At 25.5% G+C, this 26,385-nt stretch overlaps 3 protein-coding genes across 4 annotated transcripts; 1 reads left to right on the top strand and 2 right to left on the bottom strand.

Moving 5' to 3' along the window:
* Positions 1 to 255: 255 nt before the first annotated feature.
* LOC107066281 (adenosine deaminase) lies at positions 256 to 4,194 on the bottom strand. Its single transcript, XM_015320758.2, has 4 exons — positions 3,858 to 4,194; positions 2,726 to 3,308; positions 1,700 to 2,020; positions 256 to 696 (listed from the first exon to the last, which is right to left on the bottom strand). The coding sequence occupies exons 1-4, from the start codon at positions 4,060 to 4,062 to the stop codon at positions 309 to 311; spliced, it is 1,497 nt and encodes a 498-aa protein (XP_015176244.1). The 5' UTR covers positions 4,063 to 4,194; the 3' UTR covers positions 256 to 308.
* Positions 4,195 to 4,825: 631 nt separating this feature from the next.
* On the bottom strand, positions 4,826 to 18,625 carry Hydr2 (abhydrolase domain-containing protein 2). Its single transcript, XM_015320849.2, has 7 exons — positions 17,657 to 18,625; positions 9,699 to 9,871; positions 8,888 to 9,055; positions 8,544 to 8,730; positions 8,247 to 8,445; positions 8,000 to 8,150; positions 4,826 to 7,913 (listed from the first exon to the last, which is right to left on the bottom strand). Exons 1-7 carry the CDS (start codon positions 17,809 to 17,811, stop codon positions 7,744 to 7,746), a joined length of 1,203 nt encoding a protein of 400 aa, XP_015176335.1. The 5' UTR covers positions 17,812 to 18,625; the 3' UTR covers positions 4,826 to 7,743.
* Positions 18,626 to 20,798: 2,173 nt separating this feature from the next.
* On the top strand, positions 20,799 to 26,385 carry LOC107066282 (carboxypeptidase B). 2 transcript variants are annotated; one of them, XM_089175185.1, is made up of 7 exons: positions 20,799 to 21,244; positions 21,565 to 21,759; positions 23,494 to 23,628; positions 24,137 to 24,270; positions 24,373 to 24,548; positions 24,855 to 25,083; positions 25,195 to 26,385. In XM_089175185.1, the coding sequence occupies exons 1-7, from the start codon at positions 20,884 to 20,886 to the stop codon at positions 25,555 to 25,557; spliced, it is 1,593 nt and encodes a 530-aa protein (XP_089031311.1). In that variant the 5' UTR covers positions 20,799 to 20,883; the 3' UTR covers positions 25,558 to 26,385. The 2 variants fall into 2 exon arrangements, with proteins under 2 accessions (XP_089031311.1, XP_015176245.2); XM_015320759.2 differs by lacking the exon at positions 23,494 to 23,628 and having other exon boundaries at positions 20,818 to 21,244.

Genomic DNA, 26,385 nt, shown 5'->3' on the forward strand with positions numbered 1-26,385 from the left:
TCTATGGAAAGTTTTACAGAGTACACACCTATGCAAATATCATTGAAAATTATAAATTCTAATTATTGATAGGAAATCAATTATGTTTATACATTTATAAACCTTGAAATTATATCTTCTAACTATTATCACAATTATGTATTATTCTAGTTTGCTTATTATTTCTTTTTCTTAAAACTAATAATTTTGATTATTATTTTATGTATGATCATTAATTTGATATATTAGTTATTTATTTTGAAAGATTAGCCAACGATATATATATATATTTATATTTTTGTTTCTTTTTTCCTTTTATAAAGTATTTTTTAAACAACTTGATTAGTTAAAGTTTGTACAAAATTATTCCATTTTTGTCTCCAAACTTTCAATGCTTTTTCCTTTTCTACAGCATTCAAACTACTGTACGTAATTGAATTCAATGCTAGTTGTTTTAAAGCTCTCAAATCTGAATTTTGTGACATGATAGCAACGAAAGCTTGATAAAAATCATAACTCAATGCTCGAGCACCCCATAATCCAGGATCATCGTTCGATATTACGATTGGATAATTGTTCGCAAATAATTCGACTGCTGGATGATTTCTAAGATCTTTTACAAGACCTAAAACTTGATTGGAGATTGGATTAACTTCAACTGCGATTCCACGTTGTTTTGCCATTTCCATTAAGAGTGGGTGTTTTGTTAAAGCGTATCTACGATCATCGAAAAAAGTTTATGATTAAATATATTAATAATAATAATAGAGATAATAAAAGTAATATTGATAATTATCAAAAAGAAATAAAAGAAAGTTTAAGTGTATGTTTCTAATAAAATTGAATTTTGTATCGATAAGGAATATCGAAAGTTTACGAGTAGATGATAATAGATTAGATATATATATATATTTTGAAGAAGATTAGATAGAATTAAGAGAAAATAGATCAATGATAATGATTATTAACAACTAAAAATAATAGAAAAGTAAGGTACGTTAACACGTTCGTCACTATGGCACACTGTATACCAGAGATGGGCATGCTTCTTCGGGGGCCCAATCACCGTATACGGTGACGCACTTCTTGTAAAAGTTATGGTACCTTTAGTTGGAAAAACTTATCTTATCACATTTCCCATTTCGAAAGAAAATTATTTTCGATAAATAAAAGATAGTTTTATATCTTCTTCCTAATATATATAAATTACGTGTCACGTTGCTTGTTCGCAATGGACTTCTAAACAAATGAACCGATTTTAATCAAATTTTGCATACTGTGTGCAGTTTCATTCAACTTAAAAGATAGGATAGTTTATATCTTAATTTATAATCGCAATTATTTGTTTATTAACAAAGAGTCATGATTATCTCTGATTATTGGACTGATTGTGAGCCACAGCAACGTGTGGCGGGGCACCCCTAGTTTTATTATATTCGATAAATTCGATATTCGATATTTCTACTTTATCGCTTCTTTACGTTACGGCGTGCTGAGAGTCGAATTTTGGGCCTGGCGAGAAACTCAATCGAAACGGGCTGGACGACGAACGTGTTAAAGTGTCGAGTAAAGTGAAAGGAATAAATCGTTGGTTTAATGTTATGTAGAAATAAACAGGTTTATAAAACGACGAAATAGTTCAGTCATGATCTTCTGTTAGTATAATCAATGATATTAAACATTTCACTATTATTAATTATTTATAAATTTATTTACATACCCGTGTCCAATTCGTTTGGCACCTAATAGAACAGCATCAATTAAATTTTCATCAGTACTTGTACCATACCAATCAGTTTCACCAGCGTGGAAAAAATAATTCATCGATGGATCGAAATCTTTCAATTTATTAGCGAAAACTATCAAAGGTGTTCCTTTATCCTCTTGTCCAACTAAATCGAATCCAGCTAAGAATGTAGGATAATTATCTTTGATTGTTTTCAATGTTTTTAAATATTCATCCAATTCTGTTACATTTATACCACGGTAAGGTGCATATATTAGTTTGGCACCTATGAAATCTGGATGTTCTGACACAAATCTGTCAAGAATACAAAAATAACAATTAATTTCAAAAGAAAGAACAATAAATAAATTAATATTTATTTCTTCACTTAGAAAATATAGGAATCTTTTTCTTTTTTTTTTTTTTCTTTAAAAGTAAAAACATTATCAGTTAGAATTAAGTGAGATGCACGAATACAACTTTGTTCAACAATATTTATACAAATATACAAACATACAACCTTTTAACACACTTTCCGTTTGTATCTCTTTCATACTAAATAACATGCTTCGATGATAAAAAAATAAAACTAACGCTGATAACTTCATTTTGTCTCACATAATAAGACCTCTTGAACAAGGCAAAAGAAATAACCAAATAAAAAAAAAAGAAAAAAAAAGAAAATAAACAAAATAGAAGAAGAAGAAGAAGAAGAAGAAGAAGAAGAAGAAGAAGAAGAAGAAGAAGAAGAAGAAGAAGAAGAAGAAGAAGAAGAAGAAGAAGTTAAGAAATACTATCGTTAAACAACTAGTCTTCAAACCAGTTTTCAAACCAGTCTGTTTTTGTTTTGTTTTGTTTTTTTTACTAAATCCTAAAAGTCTTTGGAATTAATAACTATTCTGACAAATCAGATAATAATCTGATAATCAGATAACTTAATATTTATTAAACTAAATAATAATATATATATATATATATATATATGTATATTAACTACAAATATTAAGATTTGTCTTCTACCTTTCCGTAATCTTTTTATAAACCTCGACTGTTTCGAGTTGCGAATAAACGGTGCCATTGAGATCGTACAAATTTGGAAGTGTAGTACGAAATTCGATGTACATAACATTGTCATTGTAAAGATCGGTCAAAGCTTGATAATAATGATCCTCCCAAACTGGTTTATAAGTGAGCAATGGTTTAATAAATGAAAATATTTTGTTAAATTTAGACCATGCTTCATCGACATCGGCATAATTATCAATATCTTCCATGGTCATAGTCATTTCTCTGTATATTCTTTCGTCGATATTTCGTACAATTTTTCTAATATTACTTAAAAGTTCCCAATTACAGTCTGTACTTGGTTCGTCAAAAAAATGTAATTTTAATTTGCCATTTGTTAATAAACATATGTAAAGATTAGGTCGATATGTTACGTTTCGTAAAATCCAATCGGATAAAACGAGTGCTGTGTCGTGTGCATGAAGTACAGCACCTTTTGGCATTTTTTGAATGATCTTATAAACTTCGGACTTTTCTATGTCTTTTATTACATTTACGAAATTATGTGCAGGTAAAAAATTACTTGAATTTTTAAATGCTGCGAAACAAATATTATTAATATATCTTATTTATTTTTTCTCTAATTTATATTTGATTGCTTTAATTTAACCTTTGCTTATCACACTTGGTCAATTGTTCAACTTTGGTAATTTTTTAAATATATTTATATTTAATTTAAAGCTATAAAACTTATATAGTCTTTTTAAGTAAGTATTCAAGAAGTCTGAAAAAAAAATGTTGAAGTAAATCTATGCGATAGTTTCTTTTTTATAACGATTTTTCTCGTCCAGGTCCAAAGGACCCCCAGGTGTGGTAAGCAAAGGTTAATATTAATTGTTTTTCTTGATTATTTTTAAAATTAATAACATAGAAAGAAATAATAGTTTAAGAACAAGAATAAAAGTTAATATGAATATTTGAAAAATTTTAATTGATAAAATAAATAATAATATTAATATAAATAATATTATAATATTATAATAATATAATTATAATTAATATTATAATAATATTTCCTTTTATAAATGTTCCATTAAATATTAGTAAAATAAAATAGAAAATAAATGTGTAAAGAAAATAGACAAACCATTTAGAAATTCGGCACGTTTCTTCGACATTAGAAAATCGTTAGCAATTTTTTCACCATGATTAAATTCAAGTTGACCTCCAAGGGTAGATTTTTGTTCATTTTCAATTATTTGAGCTCTTAATTTCCAGTAATCAAAAGGTGTTGAATTTACAGTAGACAATAAACCAAAAATTACTGAGATTAAAATAATTAAATTGTTCATGATTATGATAATCAATTTATTCACTTAAAATATTTATTTTTGTTTATTTATAATTGTATATAATAATAGAAAATGAAAGTTTTCAATGTGTAGACAATCGTTGAGATCACCGATCACTTCGGCTGTTCACGGTCTACTAACTTAAGTGTTTGTATCACGATAACTTGTTACAGCAATCTACTACACAATACAAATATTGGTAAGATAAACATCTGCTCCTTTTTATATTTATATCTGTTAAATTTGGTACATATAAATAGATAAATATGTAATATAATACATATATATATATCAAATTAAACGTACAAATCAACCGTATTGTTACTATTTATATTAAATAATTTTATCATAAATAATTAAATTCAATAACTAGATATAATTTTTAAACTTATATACACAATAAATATTTATTATTTAATTCAAATAATTTAACGAATAATGAAAATACGATGATAAATTAATATTAATGTTCTTTTAATCAATAGATAAAATTTCAATAAAATCGTTTTTCAATGTATTACATTTTTTTCTGTTTTTTTTTTTTTTTTTTTTTTTTTTTAAATAATTTTTTTTGCAGTGATAGCAAATTTTTATTTGAAATTATTTCAATTGAGTTGATTAGGGCTGATAGAAAAGTGTCCCCTCTGTTATTTTTAGAAAGCTTTCTCTTCGTTTAACACATGTGTATATATGTGTACATACCTAATTTGTTAGGGAGACTATAATAAATGTGAGATGTAGAATGAAAAAATTAGAACAGGGAGACGAAACACAAAAATTTATTACAAAATACAAGCTCGTACCTTGTTACACGTTTGTTCAATTAAATAAATATTATTTCTCAATTTTTGTGCATCTTAATTAAAGATTTATCATACATTTAACGTACGATATAAATTAATGAAATAATATATATTATATATATATATATATATATTTAATAAATAGGATCATTTTTCTAACGTCGCAATATTTACAATAAATATTAAATTTGTTTACTTTTTCATCTAACATAAATTTGAATATTGTGCAACGCGTGTAATAATAATAATAATAATAATAATTGTATTATGAAAAATTGCAAGTAAATTAATTGAATGTAAATATTCATAGAAATAGGAACAATTGATCATTGAAATGAAAAAAGATAAGATAAATAAAATTCATTTCACGGATCAATTTTCATTGAAGTTTCTTATTTTAATTCTATCATTGAGTTAATTTTGTTTTGCTTTGACGATATGTTTAGTTGCAACAGGAACTCGTAATTCTTGCTAATCACACAAAGGGATATATTGTATGCATTGTATGCACAAATACACACATACTAAAAGGTAAAACTATAAACACATTTTGTATAGAGAGTTATACAGTATTTTTCTTTCTTTTTAATCTATACATCAGTTTTAATGCTGTAACATCTGTTTTTTTTTTTTTTTTTTTTTTTTTTTTATCCAAATTCACACATACAAAGTTTTTTTTTTTTTTATAAATGATATTACACATCGGTGTTTAAAAAACTTAGGCCTATTCGTATATTTATTTATTTATTTATTTATTTATTTATACGCAGATTAGAAATTTTCGATCGAAAGAAATTTGTTTCTTTTTTTTGTTTTTTTACTTTCCTTTATCTTTTTATTTTATTCTCGCCAAAAACAAAAACAAAAAATAAAATAATTATACAGACAAATTAGTACAGTTCTGACGTTATTGTATCGTCACAAATGATAATCCAATTTTTATTGTCTCTTATTTTTTTTTTTTTTTTTTTTTTTTATGTACAAGAATTACTCAAAAGTGCATTCTACTATGTTTAACATGAAAATTATAAATTATACAATATTCTTTCTTTGTTTTTTCTTTTTTTTTTCACATAAAGTTAATAAATTAACTTACTTATGTATAACATATACCAAACGTACATTTAAGAAAATATAAATATACATATATATATATATCCAACAATCACAATTTCCATAATTATCAAAATAAATTGATATTACATAAAAATTTATACATTCATTTAAATTGAATTTGTCTTCTTTTTTGGTTTATTTGTTTTTCTTTTTTCTTTTTTATAATAATTATTAAACGAAAAATAAATATTTCAATATGATAAATAATATAATCTATAATAATAATGTTACAAATTTTTAAATAATTTGTTTGTTTGTTTTTTTTTTTTTGGTCACATATATTAATTTAATTAAATGAATATAATTAAAGTTATTCGATGTGTGTAGAATAACAAATTTAGAAGAAAAAATGATAAGACAAGAAAAGAAAAGAAAATGTTTTGATCGAACTTTTGTCATTTCGATTAAAGTTATTGATTAATGAACATTTGACGTATAATAATAATAATAATAATAATAATAATAATAATAATAATAATAATAATAATTGGCATTTAATTATGTTATAATAATCTTGAGATGTCAAGTCAAACACTATCGTCGTACAAAATTCGATGCGTTTTTAAATGACATTATAATCTATAACTATGAAATATTTCATCTTAAAACGATTGATTATTATATAAAAAGATTGAAAAAAAGGTGATATGTCGTGAAAATATATTAGTAAAATCTATATTTGTCAGAAAATATCAAACATTGTAAATCCTAAATTTTGATATTCTTCAAAATGCATCGAATATGAATTTTTAACTATGAAACTATCATGATAAATGTTTAATGAATAAAAATAATACAAATGAAGCATAATCAATATGCCATGTAATTTGTATTTCCAACCAATGCATTATTAAATGCAATCTTTATCAAGATTTTAACAGTACATTTAAAATAATACTTAAATAAATTGTGTCGAACAACGATAATTCCATATTTCATATTGTAAATAAAAAAAAATGAACATATTTTTTTTGTTTTCTTTTTAAAACACAAAAATCCCTGAGAAATAAGCATTAGAATTTAGAATGATTTCGATAATTGAATTGAAATGTTTTTCATGAATATATGATTTAACACATTAATGACAATTACAATAATTCTTTCTTTCTTTCTTTCTTATTTTGTTCTTTTTCTTCTTCTTCTTCTTCTTTTCTTTGTTTTTATAAATGCCAATACTAAATATTTGTAAAGTCTTGAATATCTTTTTTTTTTTTTTTTTGTACAATTTATATGGTCAGCCACGTAATTAAGATTGACATGTATTATCTTAATAACGTTAACTATTAATACTTTATTTTCTTTCTTTCTTTCTTTCTTTCTTTCTTTTTCTTTCTATCTATCCTCTTTCTATTTCTTTGCATTAATAAAATAATATTTGTAACTAACGCTTTTCCGTTTCGTTTTTTCTTTTTTCTTTTTTCTTTCTTGCATACTAATTTACTACGAAAGATGTTGAATATTATCAACTTACATAGATTACATAGATTATTTTCAGTCAGTTATTGCACTTAAATGATCACATTAGTAGATCATTTAATACAGTACGATTTCAAATCCATTCTATGATCGAATACAATCGTGTAACAAGACTGTGTTTTTCTTTTTATAATAATAATATAAGATTGTAAATACACAAACTAATATTGTACAGCAGCACATTTTTGCGCGCACGCACGCCAAATAATAATAATTATTATTATATTATTATTACACTTATTATTATTATTATTATTATATTTATACATGTAGGATTATAATGCCGTTAAGAAGCCTTCAAAGCTTTATCCGCATGTGCTAACGTGAGTGACCCTACCAGTGAAACTAAAGTACGATCCAACCATGTTATGGGATTTGGATAAAGAAGACCACCTTCGTAGAAACCTAAATGGCCTCCGTGTGACAATTCAACGTATAAGGTGTTTGGATGAGTTGCTATAATATTATGTTACTATCAATATAATTGTAATTAATATTTCAGATGTACGTAATATAACAAAATTCAAAGGTCTTAAACTTACCAGCGTATTCTTTTATAGGTTTTAATAATGAATCTGGTATAATGGGATCATCTAAGGAATTAATAAATACCATTGGTGTATAGATGTTGTCTAGATAATTTATGGAACTGGACCATTTGTACATTTCTTGTACAGATCTAAATTGATGTACCTATGAGAATGAATAAGTAAACAAGTTACATTGACGTAATCTTTGAATCATCAATATAATAAAAATATCAGGTATAAACAAAAGAAGAAATCTTACCTTTCTCGTGTAAGCTTCATCGAGTTCAGGTAAGGTAGCAGCAGAAATGATATCTCTCTCGTTAAGTGAATATTTTTGTTTGACTTCCTCCGAAAGTAATACATGTTTGTGTTTCAGTATTATATTCTTAACAGATTCAGTCATTACATAAAGATAAAATCGTCTAAAGTTTTGCCAATTTAATAAAAACTTTGTACCTCTGAAAAAAGAAAGAAAACAACAACAACAACGTGTGTTAAAAATCTAGAAGAGTATAGATATTTATTTAAAAGAATAAAACAAAGATTATAAACTAACTCGAGAGCATTGTAACCTTGACAAATGGATATACCACCAATAATATTGGACAATTTATTCTGACCACGTTCTCCCAAATATTTGGTTACTAAATTACCACCTAAACTAAATCCTATGCATACAATTCTTGTATTTGGATGTTGTTCGACGAGATTCTGTAGCATCGTGTTGTAATCATCTGTATGACCTAAAATAATAATCATAAAAATAATAATATAGACCTCATAAAAGGTAACATTCATAAAAAGTAATATGAGCTTTGAGGTTTTAGATTTATGTAGTATATAAGAAGAGACATACTACATAACATAAGAATAGAAAAGCGTAATACTTCTATTCTATACCATAAGTAAATATCCTTGGTGCTGTAACCTTGACACTAGAAAGAGCTCCAACGTGATTAAGTACAGCGCATCGATAACCGTGACATTGAACAAGGTGAACGAATGTCCTGATGTAGACACTTTCTGAAGTATTACCGATGCCCGGGCAGATAGCTATCGTAATATCATCTGTGAAATAATCAAATTCATTTTATTTCAAGGTATTCGTTATTCAACAATTCTGGGGAGAAGACATTGAAAGAAACAAACTACAACATTTGTTTGTTTGTTTGTTTTTTTGCCTTCTATTAACGTAAGTTTATGAATGATTATGATGTATATATATATAAAAAAAAAAACAGTTAGAATATTTTTAAGTATCTATAGAAAATCTTGTGATGAGTTGGTGTAGCATACCAACAACGAGTCCTCTTGAAAGAAGAATATTCCAATGTGCGATGTAAAATATTTTCCTTCGATGACAAAAAAAAAAATGAATAAGAAGCTTAAAAGTCAAATACCTTTTATAACATTGGTGACCTGTTATTTTTGTTATTCTAAACAGTTACTTGGGGGTACCAGTGTACGACTATAAGAATTATTTATGAATAATAGATTTACAATTTCATGTTAGAAAAAGAGAGAGAGAGAGAAATAACTAAGCGTGCGATTCGTGCTTACGAATCGCACCTGTTTATTTTACCTTCGAACACATACGTACGTACGTAGCAGAAGAAACTTGTTTACAACATTTTAACGTATCATCTCTAGGATCATATTAATATTAGTGAACGATGAAGAAAACTGTGATATAATTATGAAATAAACAAACCTTCGTGACTATTAGTTAATGGTTGATAAAGATCGTAAGTTAGTGTAGTATCATCAGGTAAACCGATGTATACACGTTCTCCAATTGGCCAAGGACACCGTACACGTCCGATAATACTGTGGACTACCGTTTGAACGTGACCACTGAACCCCCATAATCTTGTTGGTTTGTATCTGAAAAATAGAAATAGAAAAATGATAATTATATTTATAAAATAAACTAGGGATGCCTCGCCACACGTTGCTGTGGCTCACAATCAGTCCGATAATCAGAGATAATTATGATTCTTTGTTAATAAACAAATAATTCGCAATAAAATAATATTGCAATTATAAATTGAGATATAAACTATCCTATCTTTCAAGTTGGATGAAACTACACACAATGTGAAAAATTTGATTAAAATCGGTTCAGTAGTTTAGGAGTCCATTGCGGACAAACAACGTGACGTGACGTAATTTGTATATATTAAAATGTATAATAAATAATAACGCGTTGAATTTGATTTTGTAGGAAAACTTTAGCCGCCATTTTGATACCAAATGTATATGGGGTATTTTCCATTATATTCATCATTTGAATCATTTCATTTTAGATTTATATTTAATGACGCGTATAATTGACTCGTTAAAATCTAGTACATTTATGAAAGTAAAGATTTTAAATGAAGTTTTTTTTACAATTGACCATTGAAATGAATGAAAGATAATAATATTAGCAATGACCCGATTATACGAATGACATTGCTGAACATTTCGTTCAATCAAATGTAAAGAGAATTCGACAAACCGTTAGAGAAGAGATGATTTTATTACGAGAGAGAGAGAGAGAGAGAGAGAGAGAGAGAGAGAGAGAGAGAGAGAGAGAGAGAGAGAGAGAGAGAAATATAGAGAAAGAAAAAACGATTATTTCTAGTGGATTAGTGGAACACGGGAAGATTTAAAACGGTCATAGAACGAATAGAACAGTGAGAATCATCAACTGACGGTTACCCTAACAAAATTTTATGACTCTGTAACTCTCGTAAATAAGAGAAAATATTGTTTTATGTTCAAGAAGAATTTCTTAGACAAGTAGAAAAAAAAATCGATGATCTAAAATAATCTTCGTTTTGTTATATAGTAACAATGATTTATATATATTTATTTAATTATATCTTTTTCTTTTGTTTTGTTGTTGTTTTTTTTTTTCTATATGGAGGGAAAGGAAATGTTTCGTATTCGCAAGAAAATTGGTCAAACCGAATGACGAGAAAGCGGTCATTTTATTATTTTAGGTTTATTTCAAAATTATATCCTTTCTAAACGATGTTCCCCTTTTTTTCCAGATTATTTTTTTATTCTTGACTGTAAATATGAACATTTTATGCGGTCATGATCGAATTTAGGTTGAACGCGTAGTCCTACATACAACATTTTTTTTTATAAAAATTACATATTTCATTTGAATGATGAAATTTATAAAAATGTTTTTGTTAATTCATTGAAATTTGAATGATGAAATTTATAAAAATGTTTTTGTTAATTCATTGAAATCTGAATGGTTTATAATTATTATTTGTGAGTAAAAAAAATTGTAACACACCAAATGCATTTTTTTTTTTAGCAAATGCAGAATTCATTTTGTCCACGTATTATTAATAAAAGGATCATGGAACTGTGTGTATAATTTTATAATAAGCAAAAATTTTGCTTACATTATTATCTTGCAATTTGATATTCACATTTATCTTTCGTAAAAACTTCGGTCGACATACTTTAAACAATACAGTTAATTTAACTATCGTTTTGTGTTCAATCAGCTTTACTTTCGTAATTTCCGTTTATTACAATTAAACGGTACATTAAATATACTTTCACTGTTATTAAAAACATTGTGTAACTTTGTAATAATTGTTTGAAGTAGAACATGAATTTTGGAACATGAATTTTCATTTTAAAGTGAAAAGAAAAAGAAAAAGAAAAATATTAATCAATATTATAAATCTTTATTATTTAATAAAGATGCTGTAAATATTAGGTCGAGTCATAAGTAACTTCCGATGCGTCTATGTAAAATCTATTTTTCGTATTTATCTACTACTAGGGGTGCCCCGTCAGTCCGATACACACGTCTTTAAGTCAACGAATTACCTTATACCTCCATCTGCTAGAATCTTATCGAACTAACAGAGATAATCATGACTCCTTGTTAATAAACAAATAATTCGCAATAAAATAATATTGCAATTATAAATTGAGATATAAACTATCCTATCTTTCAAGTTGGATGATACTGCACACATTGTGCAAAATTTGATTAAAATCAGTTCAGTTGTTTAGGAGTCCATTGCGAACAAACAACGTGACACGTAATTTATATACGGATTTTCGATATCACTATATAGATGAGAATTCAGTTAGTCTTCTGTTAACTTTTTTATGTAGTCAATGTTACATTTAACCGTTTTTCTTAACCACTGAAATGGATAATAGTAAAAAGTGCATATTCGACATGTAATGCTTTAAGAATTGAAACAAGGCAATAGCACTAAAGTGGCAACTGAAAAAATATGCAGCGTATACGGTGCAGGACTGATAACTGATAGGGCAGTCAGAAATTGGTTTGTAAAATTCCGTTCTGGAGATACGATTCTTAAAAGATGAACCGAGTGTGCAGGATGTATTTCCGACTTTGATGAACCTTTTAAAGGTAATATTGGAACAAAATCCAATAGATAGGTTGAACAATTGCAAAGAGTGCAAAAAAAAAAAAAACTCCATTAAAGGTGTCTTGCACTTATCAGTCGTAGAAACGTCATTTCTTTGTCTCACATAAAAAACGGAAGTTATTTATGACTCGACCTAATATTAAAATATGAACAAATAATAATAAGTAAATTGATCAAATGGATTTATTTTTTTTTTCAAAAATTATTATGTTTATGTTATCAACGAATTTGGTACCAAAATGGCGATGCAGTATTCATCTTTATAAACAAGATTTATTATCAAAAAGAAGAAATTATAATAAAACGAATATGTTAAATCAATAAAAAACAAAATAAAATAAAAACAGAAAGATCAATTGAAAGATATTAAAAGTAGTGAAAACGCAATACGATACAAAGCATAATAATTTAGTAAAGCATTAGAACGTATTGCATATATACACATACATAAGTATATCATACAAATATACATTTTGATGGAAAGAAAGTATGTACTTTCATAAATTAAACAAACCTTTCTTATATACATACACACACACATATATATATATATATACATAAATGTACAACGTATATGCATTAGCATGAAAAATAATAGTAGACATTGAAATCGATTAGAGTATATTCCCTTGGTGATACTTTATTATTCCCATATACAATATAATTTTGTACTACTACGACGTTTCCGCTTTTGTTCATCACGACAAGGAAAAGAAGAAAAAAAAAAAAAAAAAAAATTAAAAAAAAATATAAAATGGAAGTAAAAGTGAGAGAGTCTCGTTGTCGTTATCGGTATTATTATTATTGAACTCGGTCAATGCGATTATTTTATAAAATACTAGAAGCCTTCCCTCATCGAGGTAAAACTTCTACCATATTGAATTGAATCTCTCTTTGAATATTCTTCAGTTATTTAAATATATAATATATAATATATAATATATAATATATAATATATAATATTTAATATATTGAAAACAAAATAGAAGAAGAAGAAGAGAAATAGAAATTAGTTCTATAGTATAAATTTGTAATTATTTATCTATTTAATTTAATAACATAATTATAATTATGTTATTAATATTGTATATAATATATTATCATATTATTAATATTATAATATTTAATTTAATTATATTAATAAAATTTTGTAATTTAATATAATAATATAATTAAATATATATATATATATAAATTTTATATATACTAAAATAAATTAAATATTATATATATTTAATATAATATAATATTATATATTAAAACAATATAATATTATGTTATTAATATTATATATAATATAATTATAATTATATATTACTAAAATAAATTAGAAATAATTAAATTACTAAATTTACAATATAATAACATAATTTAATTTTTAATTATATCTTTTCTTTATTTTTAATTAATTATATACAGGTTAGATCAATATTATAAGAAGATAGATTATTAAAATTATGATTTCTTTTTTTTTTTTCGTATGCTTACATATTTATAATTATCTATAAAATATAACGTAAAAAAAAAAAAAAAGAAAAAGAAAGATTATATGATAAAAAAAAATATAGAATCTTATCGGTCAAGATAAAACGTATAATTTTTATTTGGTTTTTGATATCAAGTAATTAATAACGATAACATTGTAACTATTGATAATGATTGATTGGTAAAACTTGTATATGCTCATCGATGAATACTAAACTCATGAATCATTTTTCAATTGGTAAACTTGGCTCATACATACTTTTAAATTCGCGTCATAGCTCATTCGAGGAAACGCGAGTTTTATTATTATATTATTTCAATAGTATATTTTTTATTCTGTTTTTTTTTTTTTTTTTATATTCTCCATCTATCACGCATACATTTATGTAACATTATTTATATTTTATTCATTTAATTTGTAATAGTATTTGTTGTACGAGATGATATATGTGCCCATAATTATAAAAGTGATCTAAGTCATGTATCTCTTGTTTGGAATTATTTAAAAATTTCTATTTGAACATTATAATATGAATTCTATAAAATATTGAAATAACAAATATTATCTAACGATTTATTTTTGATAATATCGTTTGTCAAATTACATTGAATTTATTTAATTTAAAATAATGTAGTGTATAATAACTGATAAACTCATTTTTTTTTATTAATTTTGATTTACAATTAGACTACTTTCATAATTATGGGTGTATTTGTTGTACGAGATGATATATGTGCCCATAATTATAAAAGTGATCTAAGTCATGTATCTCTTGTTTGGAATTATTTAAAAATTTCTATTTGAACACTATAATATGAATTCTATGTAATATTGAGATAACAAATATTATCTAACGATTCATTTTTAATAATATCGTTTTCAAATAACATTGAATTTATTTAATTTAAAATAATGTAGTGTGTAATAACTGACAAACTCATTTTTTTTATTAATTTTGACTTACAATTAGACTACTTTCATAATTATGGGCACATTTGTTGTACTAGAGGATATGTCTTTTAAAAACAAATTTGTTTTTTAAGCTTTGTTTAATTATAAAAGAGAAGAGAAGAAACAAAAAAAAAAATCACAGATACATAAAATCACGTACATACATTTGTACATTTTTTTTTTCACTGATAAGCTACGTAATTCTACATTTGTAATATTTTTTGATACCACGATGATATCATTCTGAAGAGGAAGGGAGGGTGGGGAGGAGGAGCTGGGGGAGGGGGAAACAAAAAAAAAATAAATCTATTATGCAACATGTGAAATAGATTTATTCACTTATTCACGCTTAGGTCATCCTCATATTTATTTTTCTATCTATCTATCTATCTCTCTTTCTCTTTTTGTTTCTTATTCTAATTAAATTAATTAGACAAATCTATTTTGAATTTTTTTTTTTTTTTTTGATTAGATTATTTACAGTATATTTTGTAGATGTGTGTGTATGTGTGTGTGTTTTTTTTAATTTTATTTGAATATAATTTTTTTATTATATATATATATATATAAAAATTGAGAGAGAAATAAAATAAAATGAACATTTCTATTTTATAGAGCATTGAATTATATTTGTAGATACAAGCTTTTTGAACTCTTTAGATTAAAATAGACACAAAGAGGATGAAGCTGATCATGATGATGATGATGATGATGATGATGAAATAGAAGAAGAAAATGACAATGTTATAGAATAGAAAATGTATAAGAACAATTTTGATATTATTGTTTTTTTCTCATATATTCTTTGTTAATTGACATAATGTGAATAATTATAAATGTAATGTGTGTTATAATAAATTTGAACATTATTGTAAAATAAAGTTCAAAGAGTTCTATTTAAATTAAAGTTATCATATATAACATTAATTATATTGAAACTTGTTGACACAAAAGAATTGAAATAAATATTCATACGATAAAGATAATTTTAAATATTACAGATATAAATTGTTAAAAAAAAAAAGAAAGAAATAAATAAAAAAATAAAAATATTTTCAAGTTTTTTTTTTTAAAGACAAGAAAAAAAGTTGGAATAGAAAATATTATTATGTATAAATTTATTGTTCAATATTATTATAATATGTCATTGAATTGTGTAAATATATAAGAAGAAGAAGAATAATATATTTAAAATATAAAATATAAATAAAATTTTAAATATAATAATATAATAATATAATAATATATATATATATATATTATATTATTTTCTATTATTTTTTTATTTCTATTATTTCTATTATTCTATTGTTTTCTATTATTTTATTATTTTATATTATATTATTTTTTATATTATTATATAAATATATTATTAAAATATATATTATATTTTATATATTATATTTATATAAAATATAATAATAAATTATTAATATTATTCTATTATTTTCTATTATTTTACTATTCTCTATTATATTATTTGTTATATTATTTTTTATATTATTATATAAGTATAATATAAATTTATTATATTTTATATTATATTTATATATTAATATATATTATAATCTATTATATATATAATATAAATTAATAATATATTATATCATATTTATAAATTAATTTTATATAATATATATAATAGTTATATAAAATGTATAATATATATACTGTAGATATGTGTTATTTTATATTATATTTATAAATTAATTTTATATAATATATATAATAGTGTTACATAAAATATATATAATATATATATATATATACCGTAGTTGTGTGTTAAATTATGCATTTGTTTTACATATTATCTATCCAATTTTTTGATTTATTTATTGTCACAATTACATTGTAATTATTTCGGTATTGTGATAACATAAACATGATACATAACCTTCTAAAAAATATAAAAAAAAACCCTAAGATATTGATTTGATGAGTTTCACTAAAATTAACATCAAAACTGTACTTTTACGTATTATAATTTTGAAACATATGTAAACATCATATATTTATTTTACAGTTATTAACACATGACACTTAATATTACTTTAAATAATACAAATATCTTTTTCTCAGACTGAATTATTTTCAGAAAAAAGAAAACTGAGGAAAATGTAGGTCTCATAAAAAAAAAAAGAAAAAAGAAAAAAAATAGAAAAGGAGGAAGAAAAATTGTAATGAAGATTGAACGAGTAAATTAAAGGAAGAAGAAGAAGAAGAAGAAGAAGAAGAAAAAGTGGAAGAGGAAGCAGAAGAAGAAGAAAAAAAAACATCGAGAAAAATCAGTTTTTTATTGACGATAATTTAACATGAAATTATAAATCAATCATTCATTTTAATTCGAACGATCATAGGAAAGGAGTACCAATGTGAAAACTTTCTATTTTCATTCAATATTATTAATTTAAAATGTACTTATAGTAGGAGAAACGTAAATCTGTCTGTCTAATATGAGTTTGACCTAACCTCACTAATTCTCTCGTTATTTTATTTTATTTTTTTTTTTTAAATAAATTCTATACTTGTCATCTTTATCTCGTTTGTACTCGTTAGTGAAAATTATGAGGGTGAGGAATGATGAGACATATATATATAAAATAGAATATGATAAAATAAATTTATCGCGTATATTCAAAGAATAACAAAAAAAGAAAAAAATATTAATAATAAAATGATAGAAGAGAAAAAGATGACAAGTAGTAGTAGCCATATATATATATATATATATATATATAGATAAATGAAAAAAGAAAAACAAAATAATTAAAAACTGAAAGTAAACAAAACTAAAAAGTAAAATATACTTACGGTTCGGTGATAACCGGTGCAATTTTCAAAAGTGTTGACAAAAAGTTTGGATCTTGGCATACGAGTAGCGGCTTTTGAGGGGCACTGTTTACATTGAGTAATCTGAAGAGAATGCAAAGAATTACGGCAAAAACGGCCAACAACGCCGTCGACATTTTATTATTATTATTTTTGTTTATTTGTTTGTTTGTTTGTTTTTTTTTTAAATAATTATTCTCTCTTTTTGTCAACGAAGAAACTTTTTATTTATTATTATTATTATTATTATTTTTGTATTTAATTTGAAACGCGAATTATAACGCGTCACAATTTTCTCTTCTTCTTCTTCTTGATAACGCAATGCCTTATTAGTCCCTTTTAGTTGGAATAAGAAAAAGAACAAGAAATAAAAAAAAGAAATAAATAGAAAGAAAAAGAAAATAACGAAGATCGGGACCGGGTGGTTAGTCGAATGAACACGACGACGACCGAACCTTTTTAAAGGCTTGAATCAGACTGTTGGCTTTGTGGATGGGATTTATATATGTGTGTGTTGTATATGTATGTATGTATGTGTATAATGTTTAAGATAGAATGAGTGAGACAGGGTTAGGTTAAAAGTGTAAGAGAGATAGAATAAGAATGTGAGAAGAGTAAGAGGAGTAGGGTTATGTTGAAGAAGGACAGATGTACGTCTCTCACGGGGCGCGGTACTCCTGGAGAATCGATCGAAACGACTCACTCATTACAACTGACACAAAATTACAACAGTTTATTCTTATTTATCGTCTTATTCTTCTTATTAACGTTTTACTATCACTCCGACATTTTTTCTCACTTTCTTTTCTTTGTTCTTTACTTCTTTAACGAGATGAATTCGGAAAATGGTACACCATTTGTGATATCCTCTCTCTCTCTGACAGTTATTCCGCGCCGGGTTTATTTTACCGACATTAAGCGATGCGCGCTTCTCTTTCACGTTTAATATGTGAAGGTTGTAATCTTATATGGCCGGTGTTTTTAACGCTATCTATTAATAATGACCGATAACATTTTGGAGAAATTTTGTTATACAATCGTTGATAAGATAGATTTCTGTTTTGTCAATCTATTTTTAGTAATCATTTATCCAACATCGACAAAGATAGATTTCTGTTTTATCGACGCGACGTCGATAAAAAAACAGGGCGCGCCTATAAGGATGCAACCCGTAATACACGCGTGTATAAACAGTTTGGACTGAAAAAATATGCCGTCCCAACAGATGGCGCTCGCAAGCAACATTTTTCAAAGTGTGTCTAGAGGGTTGCATCTTTACAGGCGCGAATTTTTATAATTAGTAAATGAATAATTAGAAAAAAAGTACAAAATAATATTATATAATAAATTATCTCACTCCTGATAATTATGCACTCGTCTTATTCTTTTGAAACTTGATTTATTATAAGTTTTACTTGTAACTTGTGTAATCTGGACACATGTTTTATTTTTATTTATTTATCTATAGTATTATAATATTAAGCACGTGATTTTGACATGTTAGAAATATAATACTTATCTTTAGAAATGGATGTTACAAATGTTTGAAAAATGATTTTTATATGATAGTCGTAGTTTAACAGTAATCTTTACTATAAGTGGTTTTAATATTATCTATCGATTAATCGCGACTTTTATTTTAATTGAAAATTATGATAACTATAATTAAACTTTGTCTTTATGATTGATCATAGTATTGATAGATAATAAATATATATAGAACAAAATGTAATATTAGGTACATTTATAATTGTTTTATTTAATGCATATACGTTTTTATATAAATATTTTAATGTATAATGAGAATAAAATGTTCTTTCATTTATCTGCGAATATATTTAAAATTCTTTCAGACGACATTCGTTGATATGTCACAGAACAATGAAAATTAATTTGATAAATTTTAATAATAATTAATAATTGAATATGCGTAATATATTTCAGTCTGAAATGATTGAGCATCGTTATTATCGTCATTCTCATCATCATCGTCGCATTATTATGGCCCTCGTATGATAAACAAAACAAAACAAAACAAAACACATGTTAAATTGTCCAAAGGAAAAAAATACAACTAATAAAAACAAAAATATTATTATTTACACAAAGCTAGAAGCTTAATTGTAAATCTAGCACGTATATGATCTGGAATTGGTTAAAAGATTAGATTAGATTATATCAATGCAATATTAAAAATAAAAAAGTAAAAGATACAACATACAAACTATAATAATGTATAATATCTCGGAAGTGACTTTTAAATTCTGATAAAATCTGTATTGAATACAAAAAAGGTGTTGTATTTGATTGATATGGGATAAAATGATAAATATAATTAAAGAATGAGGGATTAATTATAGGCTACGTATTAATTAATTAAATTGAAACAAAAAGTAACATTGAAGAAATAACAAGAAATATTAATAATGTAGAATTTTATTATTCAGTGACAAAATAATATAAAATAAGAAATACAAAAAATTAAATTAAAAGAAACTTAAAATAAAATACTTAAATTATTTGGTAACAAATGTATTGAATACAAGTATGGATTTTATTAGTTATGTAACATTATAATAACCACTTATGACATTAAATATAATAAATAAATTATATGTTAAAATTAATTATATATTAAATTTTATTATTTTATTATATAATAAATAAAAATAAAGAAAATAATATAAGGTAGTTAAATTTAGGTTATTGAAAAATACAAAAATTATAAAATCCATAGTTACAAATTCCTGTGTGTAAAATAATTAAAGAATGCAATTTTAAGTATACATTTTTTTTTCTTTTTATGTCATAAAAAAAATTGAAAAAAAAAAAACATTATAAAAACATAGTGACCAACAAGTAATAATAATACTAATAATAATAATAATAATAATACAAATTTGTAAGTAGATAGTGTACAGAGTGAAATGTATATTTTGCGTGTTTAATACGTGTTCACGATTACCGATGGAAAAGAGCTTATCGTGCTAAAAGAAAAGAAACAAAGCAAAAAAGGGGGAGTGAGAGGGAGATAGAGAGAGAGAGAGAGAGAGAGAGAGACAAAGATAGGCATACAAGATCTTCGGAATTCGTGACAAGCAGGCGCAGAATGAATACCGTTAGCGTCTTCCCCGATCGTCGACCGGATTGAACGTTATAAAAGCCGAACCAACCGATCTTAAAAGGACAGTGGTCTCTTAAGTCTTGCAATGGCTAGAATGAAGACTTCTTATTTTCCTTCAACAAATTTTTACTCTTCCTCATATATGAGAAGAGGAAAAAAATGTTATTGGGTCAATGTCTTCGTTGTTTTGGCCATTGCATCTTGTTTAACTCATATCGTTGATTCCGCATCCGTTAATCGACCTAAAAGAGAATTCGTTATACCTGATTGGATTGAAATAGTTGAAGAATCGTCAGGATTAGATGACAGATCTAACGTTCATAGAGCTGTGAACATTCGTGAAGCTAAAATCACATACGATGGGGCACAATTGTGGAGGGTTCGGCCTTCTGATGAACAACCTGTTCTTCAATCGGATGTTTTTTCCGATTTACACGAAATTGGATGTTAGTAAACACGTTATATATATATATATTTTTTTGTATTATTTTGTTTTATTGTTCTTGACATACTTGTTGTCGTTCATTTGTCGTTTCATCATTTATATTTATTTAATTTATTAATTATATTTTTTTTTTATTGTGTTTTAATTTGTAATTTTTATAAATTTATGTTCTTCACATATTTGTTGTGTCATTTATTTGATTTAATTTATTAATAACATTTTATTGTTTTCTTTTTTTTTTTTTTATTATTTTCAATTGATGTCTGTGAAATGCAAAAAAAATTTATGATAATTGTTGTGTATTTTGTTTTTTATAAATAGTAAGTTCACCATGGTTTAGCAACGATACCACCGTGGACATCATGGTGAAACAAGATGCAATAGCAAGAACATCACGTGTTTTGAGAGAAAAGAATCTACGATACGAAGTTGTGATTGATGATCTACAGAGAGCGATAAATGAAGAAAATCCACCATTGTCTGCTGAACTGATGGAAGAATTGGAAGGACGTAAAGGTTCGTAGGATAAATTTTGTTTCTTTCTACTTTTTGCTGCTGCTCGCTCATATTGCCTGTTTTATATTTGAATGAATCTCAATCAACTTGAGATCAATAATAATTCATACATTTTGCTTTATTCAATTTCTATTTCTTCTTCTTCTTTTCTTTTTGTTTTGTGGGCTTCATTTAAATTTAATAATTGATCAGAAAAAATGAAAAGAAACAATCGAGGGTAAAAGGAAAATAAAAACACACAAGGTAGAAGTGAAACCTTCAAAGTAAATCAAGCTTCGAGACGTGAATATATCGAAACGATTGAATTGTAATACAGCGCCATCTATTGAAAGAATCTTACAGAATCTAGATAACCTCTAAATAAAAATCTTTAAATTAGTAATAAATAATAATAATAATAGAAAATGGCGATAAAAATTGTGCCATGTGCTAAGTTGGACAAACATCACGTGAAATCAAATAAATTTCATTAAAATAAGTTGAGTAATTTTGAAATTATTAGTGGACAAACATATTGTGACACACTGCATTTTTATATATAGAATTAAATGATAAAATTGAATTTTATTAATTAATTCATTATTTTTTGTTTCATCGGTTTCACGATTTCTTCCGTTTCACGATTTTCAAATCACCTTGATTCTAAAGAAGTTTTCACTTGAAAAAAAAAAAAAACCAAAGATTCTGATTTCATTTCATTGAACATTATTCCACAATCATTTATGCGAATGCGCATAATCATTAAGTCCCATTATCAAAACCGATCACGTATCGAAGAAAGCTGTTGAAAATAAATTGAAACTCTTACTAGATCACACCCGTTAGAAAGTGATTTTCCAATAGAAAGAGAGAGAAAGAGACACACTATCCTTCGATTTCTTTGTTCTTAATCCATAGATTCTAACTAATAGTAGAATAAACAATTACTCAAGTAAAATAATCATGATTTTTAAAGATAAAAAATGATCTATCTTGAAAAGAATGAAACAGCTGATGATCGTTGATAAGAATATTGACGTTTTTTTTTTTTTTTCGAAATTATTCTGTCGTAAAAACTTGAAATTTCATTAAATTTTGTTTTTTTTTTTGTTATTTCAACATTTCAATCACATTGATAAATATCTGTTTAGGTCGTTAACCTTTATAATGGTTTTGAAACTACTGACCCAGATCGGTGAGTTTGATATCCGACATTATCGATTCAACGTAAACAGTTTCATACCTGTTAGTAGAAGCATGTATTATAAGTATATGTAATACGTTATATACATATACATATATGTTATTTTGATCAATTAATTATCGTTTGAAATTATAATGATATATAAATAATATTTGCGTATGAAACTAAAGAGCCGCATGTGGCTCGCGAGCCGCAGCTCTACACTTAAAGAGCCGCATGTGGCTCGCGAGCCGCAGCTCTACATTTAAAGAGCCGCACGTGGCTCGCGAGCCGCAGCTCTACACTTAAAGAGCCGCATGTGGCTCGCGAGCCGCAGGTTGCCGACTCATGGGGTTAGATCATTAATATATAAATTAAATTAATCAATAAATAAATATAAATGAATTTAATTTCTCATAGATCATTTTATATCGATCAATAATTTCTACATGATTGATTTGTTTTAATTCAATGTAAACAAAAAAAAAATTGATAAAATATATTAGTTATGGTATTTCGAGTAGAACATTAGAAACATATTAGTTGGATTTAGAATCGTAGACATTTTTTAGCTCGTTACGCTTGGTGGCAGGGAATGATGATCAAAGTACGAAGTAAATATCATCCACGTCCTCGTCCTCTTCGTTATCCCATATCTAATGTGTATGGTGCCTATGGTGGAGGTGGTGGCCCTTGGCATTTTAGGGGTGAGCTTTCTCAGGGTGGGCTTTGCAAATTCCACTCTGTCGATTCAGAATCTTCTTATTTTCATTATTCACGTTTCTTCTACACATGCATATTACATACATTAATATTAATCCTTAGAGTGCTATGGACGCATATATACGTTTGGTTTATTTATTATATACTATTACTAGAGTAGTCTATCGATAGTGGCATATACATTGTTAATATGTTAATATTAAATGTAAAATAATATTATATTTATATTAATTAATTAAATTATAATTCAGTAAGAAAAACACTTTAATTATTAAATATTATTAGAATTTGTTTAATTACATTTTTTAGTTCAAAGTATTTAGCACTCAAAGGGTTAAGTTATATATATATATATATATTTTGTTTTAAATAATTTATTCATCGTGATTATAATAAAATGCTTTTCATGCTCTGAATCTATAGAGTGGTTTTATTACCACTTTGTCATTTCTAATTAAATTATAAAATAATTCATAAAATTTGATCAATTAGGTCACAGAATGGAATGGTCGAGTTATCATCGATTAGATGACATTTATGGATATCTCGATTTTTTGGCACAAACTTATCCAGACGTTTGTTCAGTCATGAACATTGGTAATTCTGTTGAAGGTAGACCCTTAAAGGTATCATCATCATCATCATCATTTTATCATTAAAAGAAATAAAATGCCAAAAAAAAAAATATTTCTTTCATTTGATATAATTGAATTGAATGATCCGTTTAGGTTCTTAGAATTAGTAATGGAAAAATAGGAGTACCAGCTTTATGGATAGATGGTGGTATTCATGCAAGAGAATGGATTTCACCAGCTGCTGTAACTTACATCATTGAAAATTTAGTTGAAAATAGTGAATCATTAGAAGCTGATTATTATATACTTCCAGTTGCCAATCCTGATGGGTATATATAAACACATTGATTACTATTGGGTTGTTCGGAAAGTAATGTTCATTTTGTTTCTGTAAAAATGAAGACAATTTTTGTTTCGAGATTAAACATAGGATTTCTCGAGTGAGTTTAAATAATTACATTTGTTAAATTTTAAACTCTCAACGATTTCACGTATTGTTATTTGTTAATTTGTCATTAACTAATTTCAAAAATTGTGTCAAGAAAAAACAAAATTACATTTCGAACAATCCAATGTTTGTGTAACACAATTATTTCTTAATTATTAACGACATTGTTTGATTTCTTTTCTAACAGATACGAGTACACATTCACGAATGATCGTCTGTGGAGAAAAAATCGACGCAATTTTGTTGGTACTAAATGTGTGGGTGTAGACCTTAATCGTAATTTTGGTTACAAATGGGGTGGATTGGGTACAAGTAAAAATCCATGCAGCGATATCTTTGCCGGTTCTGCAGCATTCTCCGAACCGGAAACAAATGCCATTAGGAATTTCTTCGAAGTCAGTGCAGCTGATTTCAAGGTCAATATATTTACATACAGAAAATCTAAACAAAATGTGTTCAATGTTTCTGATATTTTATGTCAATTTATGAATTGAAATTACAATTGATTTTCATTTGTTTGTTTTTAGGCATACCTAACGTTCCACAGTTATGGTCAATATTTCTTATATCCATGGGGTTATGATCGTCGAGTCCCACCAGATTACGCTGATCTTGACAGAATTGGTCATTATGCTGCCAATGCCATGAAAAAAGCAGACGTTGCATCGAGTTCTTATACAGTTGGTAACAGTGCAACAACATTGTATGCAGCAGCAGGTGGTTCAGATGATTGGGCTAAAGCAATGTTAAAAATCAAATATTCTTACACCATCGAACTGAGAGATACTGGGGTTCATGGTTTTGTTTTACCAGCACGTTATATTGTTCCTACTGCTAAAGAAGCTTTAGCTGCTGTCCAGGTTATCGCTGAAGCTTGCAAATCTTTATAAATTATTTGTTAATAGACTTATATACTCGATATTTGTATTCGATAATATTGAAAGTTGATTTAACGTAGGAAAAAGAAAAAAGACAAAGAATTGATTTTGTGATATAATTTAGATTGAAATTAATTGTTTTATGGTGTGAATCATAAAATGAATTGTTTTTTTTTTGGGTTGGTATTAGTATACTTTCATAATTATCGATACAATTCGAGTTATATTTATGATTAACCCCTTAAGTTGAATGTTTGAGTTAACTCGAGCGGTGTTGTATTTTATGCTGCTGTAAAAATTTGGATTAATTTTATATAATTATTTATTATATGCTATATCATAATTATATATAATATAATATATATATTAATTTTATATAATAATTATATGCTATAATAATTTTGATTAATTTTATATTTTGTTAATTTTCTGCCAAGGCAATGTTCTAAGTTGTGTTTATTTACATAAAAAACAATTATTATTTTTTTTTTTTAAATTGTGCGTTAAGGGGTTAATATTTTGTATTGCTTTTAAGAAGGAAAATAAGTGATGTACATTTTTTTATTTTTTTTATATATTTAAGTATTATAGTATATATAGTATATATAAATATGTATTTATATGATATATGCAAAAAGAGTTGCCATTAGAAAATTATGTTACAAGTCAATACCTACAAATGCCATATAATCTAATAATAATAATAATAATAATAATAATAATAATAATAATTAATCAAACGTTTATTTATCTATACATCAACAAGATATTTTATATTATACATTAATAATTATAAAATTAATGAAAATATTTATAATACAAACAATTTCAAGAACATAA

The sequence above is a fragment of the Polistes dominula genome, unplaced genomic scaffold, assembly GCF_049000335.1.
Source record: "Polistes dominula isolate Pdom_NZ unplaced genomic scaffold, Pdom_raw_medaka contig_82, whole genome shotgun sequence".
NCBI classification, from domain to species: Eukaryota; Metazoa; Arthropoda; class Insecta; order Hymenoptera; family Vespidae; genus Polistes; species Polistes dominula.

Excerpts from the sequence above, each read along its gene's own strand:
- LOC107066281 (XM_015320758.2), bottom strand. The coding sequence starts at position 4,062 with ATGAACAATTTAATTATTTTAATCTCAGTAATTTTTGGTTTATTGTCT. Across the intron at positions 3,309-3,857 it reads ACGTGCCGAATTTCTAAATG|CATTTAAAAATTCAAGTAAT; the intron begins GTTTGTCTATTT and ends TTTGTTTCGCAG. Across the intron at positions 697-1,699 it reads GCCAAACGAATTGGACACGG|ATACGCTTTAACAAAACACC; the intron begins GTATGTAAATAA and ends CGATGATCGTAG.
- LOC107066282 (XM_089175185.1), top strand. The coding sequence starts at position 20,884 with ATGGCTAGAATGAAGACTTCTTATTTTCCTTCAACAAATTTTTACTCT. Across the intron at positions 23,629-24,136 it reads TGGCCCTTGGCATTTTAGGG|GTCACAGAATGGAATGGTCG; the intron begins GTGAGCTTTCTC and ends TTGATCAATTAG. Across the intron at positions 24,549-24,854 it reads CCAGTTGCCAATCCTGATGG|ATACGAGTACACATTCACGA; the intron begins GTATATATAAAC and ends CTTTTCTAACAG.
- Hydr2 (XM_015320849.2), bottom strand. The coding sequence starts at position 17,811 with ATGTCGACGGCGTTGTTGGCCGTTTTTGCCGTAATTCTTTGCATTCTC. Across the intron at positions 9,056-9,698 it reads ATTAACTAATAGTCACGAAG|ATGATATTACGATAGCTATC; the intron begins GTTTGTTTATTT and ends ATTATTTCACAG. Across the intron at positions 8,151-8,246 it reads ATGAAGCTTACACGAGAAAG|GTACATCAATTTAGATCTGT; the intron begins GTAAGATTTCTT and ends TCATTCTCATAG.